Source organism: Notothenia coriiceps, unplaced genomic scaffold (assembly GCF_000735185.1).
Source record: "Notothenia coriiceps isolate Sejong01 unplaced genomic scaffold, NC01 NC01_scaffold00006130, whole genome shotgun sequence".
Taxonomy (NCBI): Eukaryota; Metazoa; Chordata; class Actinopteri; order Perciformes; family Nototheniidae; genus Notothenia; species Notothenia coriiceps.
In genome coordinates this window covers 4,352-15,951 of record NW_011338831.1, presented here as the reverse complement: position 1 = coordinate 15,951, position 11,600 = coordinate 4,352, and the positions used below count along the sequence as shown (strand labels likewise).

The 11,600-nt window shown below is 41.0% G+C and overlaps 1 protein-coding gene across 1 annotated transcript; it reads left to right on the top strand.

The window, feature by feature from the left end:
- Positions 1-1,240: 1,240 nt before the first annotated feature.
- LOC104943510 (ADP-ribosylation factor-like protein 4C) lies at positions 1,241-3,716 on the top strand. Its single transcript, XM_010768948.1, has one exon. The coding sequence runs from the start codon at positions 1,554-1,556 to the stop codon at positions 2,130-2,132; it is 579 nt and encodes a 192-aa protein (XP_010767250.1). The 5' UTR covers positions 1,241-1,553; the 3' UTR covers positions 2,133-3,716.
- The last annotated feature ends 7,884 nt before the right edge of the window (positions 3,717-11,600 follow it).

Genomic DNA, 11,600 nt, shown 5'->3' with positions numbered 1-11,600 from the left:
ACTTTCTTTTACTCAAGTACAAATCTGAGTACTTCTACTTTTACTCAAGTACAAGATCTGAGTACTTCTACTTTTACTGAAGATCTGAATACTTCTACTTTTACTACAAGATCTGAGTACTTCTACTTTTACTCAAGATCTGAGTACTTCTACTTTTACTCAAGTACAAGATCTGAGTACTTCTACTTTTACTCAAGTACAAGATCTGAGTACTTCTACTTTTACTCAAGATCTGAGTACTTCTACTTTTACTCAAGTACAAGATCTGAGTACTTCTACTTTTACTCAAGTACAAGATCTGAGTACTTCTACTTTTACTCAAGTACAAGATCTGAGTACTTCTACTTTTACTGCAAGATCTGAGTACTTCTACTTTTACTCAAACAAGATCTGAGTACTTCTACTTTTACTCAAGATCTGAGTACTTCTACTTTTACTCAAGTACAAGCTCTGAGTACTTCTACTTTTACTCAAGATCTGAGTACTTCTACTTTTACTCAAGATCTGAGTACTTCTACTTTTACTGAAGATCTGAATACTTCTACTTTTACTAAAGTACACGATCTGAGTACTTGGTTTAATTTTACATTTCTAAATAAGTCTTAATGAACTCTGGTCTATTCATTTAACACACTTTATTATTCAAATGTTATGATATGGTTATTCTTCACTATAAAATAATGTATCTTTAAAATTCTCCACTGGTCCTGGTTTATGTTTTATTGTACGAAATGTACTTAATTCACCTTGAACATTGTTTGCATTAAACATATTTTATTTTTTGTCGGCAGTGGATTCATATTATTCTAATTTATTTTAAAATAGATCATTCCCAAAATGTATCTCAGCACATATTTATGAATGACAACTATGGTAAACTATTTGTTTTGTTATTTGTTAATGTATGTATTGTGTGTATCATGTGGTGACCCACCTCGACCACCAGAGGGCAGAGTTGCTCCGGATCCACCAGATCACAACCATAGATCACAACAAAGGGTTAACGCCTCCGTGTTTTTACAGTTTCACACTAGTTTCCCCTCTTTATAATATTTGAACCAACACGCCAGACAAAACCAAACCAACACAGTTTAGAAAATGCTGAAGTTACTTTAATCTGGAAACATGTGTGTGTGTGTGTGTGTGTGTGTGTGTGTGTGTGTGTGTGTGTGTGTGTGTGTGTGTGTGGGTGGAGCTTCTCTTGTTTTGCGGTCCTCTTTTTTCTCTCAGCCTCACAACAGAGAGGAGGACCGGGGAAGAAACACCGACTCTCGGCACCGGAGGAACCTGATTTTACCGGTCGTTTCCCCGGAGAAGGACGCACTTATTTCCCCGGGACCTCCTGGATATATCCGAGCGTAAAAAAAAGGGGAGTGTTCTGATCCAGGAGGGTTTATTATCACCGACACATTGGAAGGAGGACTGAGGAAATGGATGAGAGCGCGTGAGGGGAATAACTAATGCGTCCCGGGGATTAATCCTTTTATTTCCAGGGACCGTGGATTTAAAAACAAAACAAAAAAGGCAGCAGATATTGAAAAACGCCAAAAAAAATGGGCAACAGCTTCTCCAATATCTCCGCCTTCCAGTCGCTGCACATCGTCATGCTGGGGCTGGACTCTGCGGGGAAAACCACCGTGCTCTATAGGCTCAAATTCAACGAGTTCGTGAACACCGTGCCCACAATCGGTTTCAACACGGAGAAAATCAAGCTGAGTAACGGCACTGCGAAGGGTATCAGCTGCCATTTCTGGGATGTTGGAGGTCAGGAGAAACTGAGACCTCTTTGGAAATCTTACAGTCGGTGCACGGACGGTATCATTTACGTGGTGGATTCTGTGGATGTGGACCGGCTGGAGGAGGCCAAAACCGAACTGCACAAAGTCACAAAGTTCTCTGAGAACCAGGGAACTCCTCTGCTGGTTATCGCCAACAAACAGGATCTCCCCAAGTCTTTGTTGGTGGAGGAGATCGAGAAGCATCTGGCCCTCAAGGAGCTGAGCCCCGCGACACCTTATCATGTCCAACCTGCATGCGCCATCATAGGAGAGGGGCTGCACGAGGGCATGGACACTCTGTACGAGATGATCCTGAAGAGGAGGAAGTCTCTGAAGCAGAAGAAGAAACGGTAACAGCTGCTGGGGCTGGGTTCAGTCCAAAAAGTCAGATTTGTGCAGATTAAAGTCAGATTTGTGCAGATTAAAGTCAGATTTCTGCAGATTAAAGTTAGATTTCTGAACAGTGTGATGCTGAGGGAAGACTCTGAAGCAGAAGAAGAAGCAGTAACAGTCGCTGGATTCACTTTACTCTGCAGTGATTCATTTTGGATTATTCCCAAGAAATCAGATTTCTGCAGATTAAAGTCAGATTTTTAAAGTCACAACAAACTGTACGAGATGATCCTGAAGGAAGTCTCTGAAGCAGAAGAAGAAGCAGCATCTGATACTTTGACTGTTTGGCCACAGGTTTACTTTGCAGTGATTCGTTTTGGATTAAAGCTGTGAACGTTTCTGCAAACAGGAGATACAAATACAACCAAAAAGACAGAAACACTTGTTCAGTTCAGCGTGGAGGAATGCGGGAGAGGACCAGGGCCGAGAGGGGATCATGTCTGGGCTGTGTGAAGAAAAAACAATGTTGAGTTCTGATTGTAATTCCAGAGTTCTGGGATTTAATTAAGAATTGACAGAATTTCTGAGATTTCAAATAACAGTTTTTTCTGAGATTAAAGTAATGATTCAAAAAAAGGAAAGAAATCTTAAAAAAAGTTAGAGTTCTGAGAAAAAATGTACAATTCCCCAAAAAGACAGAATTCCCCAAAATTGAAGTCCTAATTGTGAGAACAAATATATGTATTTATTTCTGACTTTTTTCCCAACGTTTTCTAATTTACTTAACATATTTCAGACTTTTTGTTTAAATTCTGACCTTTCCCGGAATTCTGAGATTTAAGTTAGAATTCCCCCAAAACACAGAATTCCCCCAAAAGACAGAATTCCCCCAAAAGACAGAATTCCCCCAAAAGACAGAATTCCCATAAAAGAGAACAGATTTCTGAGATTTAAATCGTAATTGCGAGAAAGAAAAACATATATTTCTGACTTTTTTCCCGAAATGTTGTGATTTTTTTTTTAAACAGATTTCAGACTTTTTGTTGGAATTCTGAGATTTAAGTCAGAATTCCCCAAAAAGTCAGAATTCCAAAAAAAGACAACAGATTTCTGAGATTTAAGTCCTAACAGATTTCAGACTTTTTATTGGAATTCTGATTTTGCTTTTGGTACTCTGAGCTTTCCCAGAATTCTCTCTTAAATCTCACACATCCCCAAATCCTTTCCTCACGTTGCCCTAACCCTCGTCCGTAGAGAAAGAGGAGCGGCTGGCCCGTCTACTGCTTTCCTGCTTTAACCACAGAAGAAGAAGAAGCTCCCTTCATGGCATTTTGATTTCCCAAAAAGTTTGGTTTTGCACATGGCTTCGAGTCACTCTGTGATTCTTCTGGAGAACCTGTGAGTCACGCTGACTTTTTGTATTCCTGTGGGAGCGTTGAAGCCTCGTTCCTCTGCTGGAGGGCGGAGCCGACCACTTTGCACTTTTCATTTCCTACACCTCACAGACACTGTATGCAGAGATAGAGGAGCAGATCCAGGTGCTTATGTATACTAAAGAAGCCAAAATTGAAGTATTTTTTGAATATTAAAAGATGTAAAAATCCACAGCTGTTCTTGTTTTTCTCCCCGGGAGTCAGTTGACCTTTGACCTGCAGGATTCTTTCGTCCAGGTGTGGTTAGAGAGAGGTCCCAGAGGTTAAATCCTCCGGCAGACGTTAAAACTAACACGTCCTGCACATTGAGCGGAGCTGCTTTTATGGACCTGCAATGCGGTGCAGAGTTTACGGCCTCACCACAGCAGCAACCCCGATCATCTTAGACTTGTGTCCCCAGTGCAGTTAGCTCTCCTCAGATTGTGTTATAGGTATTTCCACATTAAAAGAACTGTTTCCTGTGAGTGAGGGACGGCATGTGTGCTTTAAAAGCTGCTCAGGCTTCAGGACTCAATTCACGGCCTTTTTCTGCACATAAGTTACTGAATAGTGTTTTTTATTAATGATTAATCAGCTAATTACTTTCTGTATTAAAGGTGGGGTAGGTAAGTTTGAGAAACCGGCTCGAGATACACTTTTTGTTATATTCCATGGAATGCTCTTAACATCCCGATAGCAATGAATATCTTAAGAAAATCCATTAGAACATTTCATCTGTGGAAGCCGTGGCGCTGTAAAAAGCACGACCAATCATCTGAGCCGGCCCGGCTAAAGTAACTGGATAGCCTACCTGCCTGTCAGCCTTCCATCTGTGCACAAACTTATCTCGTGCCCTCATTGGTCATGTGTGTGTTGGAGGAGGGGCTCTGTGAGGAAGTGGCAGATTTTTTCCGGCTGTGTTTTTTCAAATTCAAGCGCACTCCAGCTGGCTTCTCCAAAATTACCTACCCCACCTTTAAATGATTTACTGGTTTGGTACATAAAATATCAGAAAAAGGTGCAAATGCACATCAAAATGTCCCGATATGTTTCAGAAAAGATGACAGAAGTTGAACCAGCGAATGAACCCACTTTAACTTCATCATCTTTGTCGGTTTTCTTTAAAACAAGTAAATTAAATGAATAATGGATTTTTAAATGAATCAAATACTGGATTCAGTTTAATTTGTGCCCTCATGCGAGTATCAGACTGTTAGCCCGGTGCTTCTCCATTTGGGTCGTTTTCACTTCATCTTTTTTGTGTTATTGTGTCTTTCAAAAGATGCATAAATAGTCAACCACTTCTCCCAGGAGAACTGAGTACACTTATTTCAGTAGAAGTACACTTGGAGGTATTTACCAGTCTTTCCATGTCGTGTTACTCCACTGCAGTTAAGATGGAAATACACGCTACTCTGTCAGATTTAGATTTGACGTCAAACAAGCGTAAGCTATCTCAGACATTTCATCGTTTAAGTTTCTATCAGTTTCACCAAATGGATATTTCTGTTCTGAATGTCTTCATGGATTAATTTCTGTGTTCAGGCTTAAAGAGGTTAGACAACAACCAAGTGATAATGAATCCGTCTATTAGAGTTTTCTTATGTCCTGTATGATTTATCATCTGCCGACACCAGCCTGTGTCCTGAGAATAAAAGTACAGAAACAAAGGCAACCCTCGTTAACTCCCCAGAGCTCATTACAATGAGTCGTTTACACAATCAGAGCAAAGCAAAATCAAAGAGTAAACAAACTGAAGAAACCTATAAAGAATTCACTTTTTATGCTTATTTTCAGGTTTACATGTGTGTGTGGTGTCTCTACTGTGACGTACTTTAGCATTTGCAGACCATTGAAATGCACAAACACCTCAATAACACACTGCAGGAGGGGGGAACACCCCAAAAAGCAACAATAGGGTCTCTTTAAGAACATCTGGTTAAAGAAGCCTTTGGATTTTGCTAATAAGGATAAATATTTTCAAAGCTAAATACAGTTGTATGAGAAAGGAAAGCCTGCACGCCGTGAGTATGATGCTCGGAGAGGTTTCCCCAGAAACATTTATATATAAACGCGTCCTGTCATTTCAGGACTTCACGTCGCCATGGCAACAGCGTAGCAGAACCAACCCATCATTTTAGAAACAGGTTTCCCTTCCTTTTTTGCAGGAGCGCACCTCTCCACACACACACACACACACACACACACACACACACACACACACACACACACACACACACACACACCATGTATACATCACTTCAGAGGACATTACATTGACTTACATTGACTTACATGCATTTCCCATATACTAACCTTAACCATAACCAACACATGCCTAACCCTAACCATTATGTCCCCATAAGGGAGGCGAGTCCCCACACGTGACTGTTGTAAACTTAGAAACAGGTTTCCCTTCCTTTTCTGCAGGAGCGCACCTCTCCACACACACACACACACACACACACACACACACACACACACACACACACACACACACACACACACACACACACACACACTCACACACACACACACACACGTCTCAACCTCACAGTGACAGAGGAGACTCTACAAACACATAACGTACAGCATTGAAACAAGGAATGCAAATACAGTCAATCTAATATGATGTTTAGACATATTCCACATTTTGAATGTTTGAACTTTATAAACTGGCTGCTGTATTTCTGGGACAGGTCAACGTTATGTTTGAAGGTAAAAGTTCCCTTTGGGACTAAAAGACGTGTCATGTGACTCTGGGCTTTCGTCCTGGATGGATGTGTGTGGTTTTATCTTTAGTTTGAGTCCTTTCTTTAAATGAGCCTCTCTTCCGGCCCGCTTCCAGCTGAAGTTATTCATTATTTATCTTCAGTCTGTGTTTACTCAGTGTGTGGAGGAAAGTTCACCACGTACCTGATGGATCATCACAAAAAGCAAACACTCTATATTACTGGTCCTGCAGAAGTCAGCCTGATATCTTAGAGATACAGTACGCAGTGACCTTGCATGTCTCTTGGTCAAAAGATAAGAGCCAAAGATAAGAGGGTTTATTGTCCCTTAGAGCTGCAATCTGTAACAGCAACACGCGGTGCAGCAAAACAAAGTGAAACATTTCCCTTTGAGATAATATACAAAGATCAGGAGAAAACACATTTAAAGTCATAAAAACATTACAAATAAAGAATTGTAGAAGCCTCGTCAGATCAAATATAAAAAGATATATATAAATAATAGAGAGAAGTGGGAAAGACTAAAGGAAATGTAAAGTATGGATGCCGGTAAAGTGGCAGATCTGTTTTTAAATAATAATAATAAACATAATATTAAGCTTTATTTATATATAGCACCTCTCATGCTTCCTGCAGCCCAAAGTACTTTTCACCACATGTGTCAAACTCAAGGCCCGGGGGCCAAATCCGGCCCTTGGTGGATTTAATTTCGGCCCACAGGATAATTTCTCATTCCCATTAGATCTGGCCCTCCTGTATATTGCTCTCACACCTTCACTCCATCCTGAGGGTCTCCTCAGCTCAGAGCCTGAGCCCAAACATTGATGACCTTGCACCCAAGATGAGATGCCAAGTATCTGAGCTAGCATCACAGAGCAGCACACTGAGTTTAATGGATGTTTCCTTCTGCACTTTCTCTCTCACGACAACAGGGCATGTTTGGTTTCTCTTTGAGGGAAATAGTTTTGTTGAAGCTGTTGTTGGCCTGTGGGAAAATGTAATCATAAGAAATGACTCTGGAAAAGCTGCAGATAGAGCCATAAGAAATGAATCAACTGATTATTTAATGTTTAATGTTGTTTTTATAGGCAATCATTGAAGCTTTGTTAGTTCCAGGTTTAATATGTGCAATAAGTTCATTTCAATAAGTTCTGCAATAAACACTGAACCAGTCCGGCTCTACACTAGTACATATTTTTTTATGTTGGCCCACTGTGTATTTGAGTTTGACACCCCTGGGTATGACAGAAAATAACAATAACAAATGAGGAACAATAATAAAAAACTAGGTATAAACAAACAGAAAGAGTTCGATCACTGAGTTAGAACATGAACAGTGATACTACGAAAACATTACAATCGCCCCAAATGATAAACCAAATCAAAAAGATAGGTCTTTAATTGACTCCATTTGAGGTAGCTGTTCTAAGATCAATCACTTTATCAACATTTTGTAATATTATTTTAATGTTTTATTCTATTTTGTCTTTATTCTGACCTGGTGTGAATCCTGTTTTTTCCTCCTGTAGCTGCCTGAATGTCCCCAAGGGACACAGTTCCATCTTCTCTTCTCTTCTCCTCGTCGTGTTTACATGACGTCAAGCTTCTGTTAAAGCACCAGATCTCCTTTGGGGTCGCTCAGTGTGCCAGACTGATCATAGAGCCAAACTCTTGGAGTGATGCGGACACGAGACATCACAACATTGATTATCAGCCCTCGTGCATCAAACCCCCAGGAAGAGCCTTAAAGGGCCGTAAAGACAATATGTATCTAGATGTAGTGACTAGAGAGCGGTGATGGGTTTTTTTAGATTCAAAAGATTCAAGATTCAAAGTTTTATCATCAGATGCACAAAGCTTCAGTGTAGACATGGCAATGACATTCTTCTGACCTGAGCTCCTCCAACAATGCAACATATATCATAAAATACAAATACAAAATTGTACAAGAAGTCTCTATGAACGTAAATACAAATCTATGATATGTAGAAGAACAGAATTAAATAATACAGCAAGACAACATTTTATACAGTTTGTTACAGTTATAACTATTTATATAGATAAGTAGATTGCAAAACAGATGGATGTTTATGGCGGCTCTTAGAGGTGGGGTAATTCCCTTCAGAAAACACTTGTTGTTATATTCCATGGAATGCTCTTAACATCCAGATAGCAATGAATACATTAAATGCTTTGACAATAAATCATCATCAGTGGAAGCCGTGGCGCTGTAAAAAGCACGACCAATCATCTGATCTGGCCCGGCTAAAGTAACTGGATGGCCTACCTGCCTGTCAGCCTTCCATCTGTGCACAAACTGATCTCGTGCCCTCATTGGTCATGTGCGCGTTCGTGTGTGTTGGGGGAGGGGCTCTGTGAGGAAGTCTGAAGGAAGGGGCCGATTTTTTCCAGTTGTTTACTTTCAAATTCTAGCGCCCTCCAGCTGGTTTCTCATTCTTACCATGATTCTTACCTACCCTACCTTTAACAGAGCTCAGGTGTTTGATAGTCTTATGGCTTTTCCTCAATGCAACCATGCATTTAGGTTAGAGTCCTATGTAGGGCGAGCACTGGAGTCACTGATGTTTAACCCGACTGCACTCACCTGCTCTGTGTGGCTTTCTATGGAAAAAGAGGTGGGTGAGTTGGGAGGACCAACTCTCTCTTGACCTCAAATATATACCGCTATCCTGCAGCAGTTTTCCACCGAAATATCCTTAAACACCAGTGGCATCGTCGTCACACTTAAGGTTATCGGCAGCTGGAGATATTGGATATTTTGCTAGTTTTTCCTGCAGAAGGAGTGGAGCAATCGTTTAAGCATTTCAAAGTGTTTATCTTCCCGTATTTAGCCCTTACATTTTAATTGGACTGCATTTGGCCGCCGCATCCGATGAGACCTGGGGACGATAACCTTTTTTAAGATAACAAACAAACAAACAAATGTCCGAGTAAACATTGAAAAGTCTCATTCATGATTGTTGGTGGTGATTTCCCTGCTTCCTTCACTGTAGGTTGCATATTGATTGTATCTTTTGTATCTTTATGTTCTTGCAGGAAACAAGTCAGAATAAGTTGCATTCCTCCTACAGTCTTTGTTGTTGTTTCCATCAGTGCTCCAATTATCTCCTTAGAGCAGGAACAGAGCGTCTCTGCTGGAGCAAAGCTAACTGCTGATTACAGGCAACAATCACCGCAGAAATTAAAAGATAATACGCTGACACGTTGAAAGCCCCACAGCAGCTCTGTTCCTCTTTTCATCGTCTCCCTGGAAGCCCAGTGTGTGGATAAATGAAAAGCAGCCTGGTGCACATGTGTGTACTTTAGTTAACCCACAAGAGAGGTGGATACAAATCTGTTATCCTGGGAACGTTATATTACAATAGAGACATTGTGATATCTGTTTAAAGAGAGGGCAGAATAAATAAACAGCACTTCAGCTCGTACCCAGTTACTTCATCACACTAATGCAAAAACATGCCTAAATGAGGTCTGTGGTTAACACAAGCTGAAGGGATTTTAATTCTACGACATAATATGATCAGTTTATACCCTACTGGTGGATTTAAAAACTGAAGATGCTAACAAGTGTCTCAGGGCTCTCAAGTTTTGAACAGAGGTCAGAGTGAGCCCTCTGTATCGCGAATGTCAACGGGGGGGGGGGGGTGCTAGTGGAGTGCACGCGTCTCAAACAAGCCTAGTTTGTTTACAAAATTGCGGCGCAACTTGGTGGGCGGTACCCTGGAAAGAAATCTCTGCGTGAGAAATACAAGGTGTGGCGTGTGAGCGTGTGAATGGGGTGAAATGCGTGTGTCTCAAAGGCGTGAGACTTGACAGCTCTGAGTGTCTAAATGAGACGACTAAACGTCATCACGCCCAACATTAGCCTCCTTTAGCTTAGAGGTGGTGACGTGAAGTCATGTGACTGTGCTGTTGTTCCTTTATAGCCCAACATTAGCTGGCTTTAGCTTAGCGGTGGTGACGTGAAGTCATGTGACCGTGCTGGTCAGGTCGAGACACACCAACACTTGAAGGTTCTTTTGCTCCCTGATTTTGGTCTTGATTTTAATTTTGTTGCCCCCCAGTTTCCTGCTCCCTTTGATCACCTGACCGTTCTCACCTGGCTGCTCAGCTGCACCTTGTTACTCATTAGCAGCTGTTTGACTCTTAGCTGTGGAATGTGTTGTCTGCATTCCTCAAGCATTCAGTCTCTTTGACTTTGTCAAGGTTGAGTTTCAGTTGAGAGGAGAACCGATCAAGAACAAACGGTGTCTGTCAATCAGTGATGGAGAATCACCAAGTAGATTTACTCTAATGTTGAGGTACTTGTGTATTCCAATTATACCTCTATTCCACTTCATCTCAGAGGGAAATATGGAACTAGCACTAACTTTTGACAGCTTTCACGATTCAGATGTATAAAATATAATCAATAAGTCATGTATCATGCCTCATTATAGGTGCAGGGCTCTCAAGTTTTGAACAGAGTTCAGAGTGAGATTTTGGCAGCGGTGTTTGGTACTCCAACTTCTGGCTCCCCTCAAAGTTCCCATGAAGCCCTCTGTACCGCGAATGTCAACGGGGGGGGGGTGCTAGTGGAGTGCACGCGTCTCAAACAAGCCTAGTTTGTTTACAAAATTGCGGCGCAACTTGGTGGGCGGTACCCTGGAAAGAAATCCCTACGTCAGAAATACAAGGTGTGATAAATCTACAAGCTACCCGGTAGTTGATCTATTACCTGCTGCAATATTAAAGGGATATAGGCTACACAATAAAGCATCAATCATTATAGCAAAGTAATGCAACACTGTAAAATTAGCGATACAGATTGAGTACTTTTACTTACGGTAAGTACATTTTGATGACACTTACGCTAATACTTGTAGAGTTAATTAAGATGGTAAAGGCAAGACTGTAACTATAGCTAACCAATAAAATATCTGAATTCATCGTCCCTCTTTGCCAATATACAACTCATTTTCAAAGGCATTGTCTTCACTGTGCACAAATATACACATGGGAAAACATACAAACATTGGTGCACATATATATTTTTAACCATAACAACCCTAGTGTGTTTAATATCTGTGAGCATGTGTGTGTGTGTGTTTCCAGATGATGGATGTCCTCACAGAGTTTGATTATTCTCTGTCTGACAGGCCTCTTTGTCAACTGGTGAAATGCATAATTCATCCACACTTTACTAAGCAGGAAGAAGTGTGTGTGTGTGTGTGTGTGTGTGTGTGTGTGTGTGTGTGTGTGTGTGTGTGTGTGTGTGTGTGTGTGTGTGTGTGTGTGTGTGTGTGTGTGTAGTGTGTGTGTACGTGTGTGTGTGTGTGTCGTGT

Excerpts from the sequence above, each read along its gene's own strand:
- LOC104943510 (XM_010768948.1), top strand. The coding sequence starts at position 1,554 with ATGGGCAACAGCTTCTCCAATATCTCCGCCTTCCAGTCGCTGCACATC.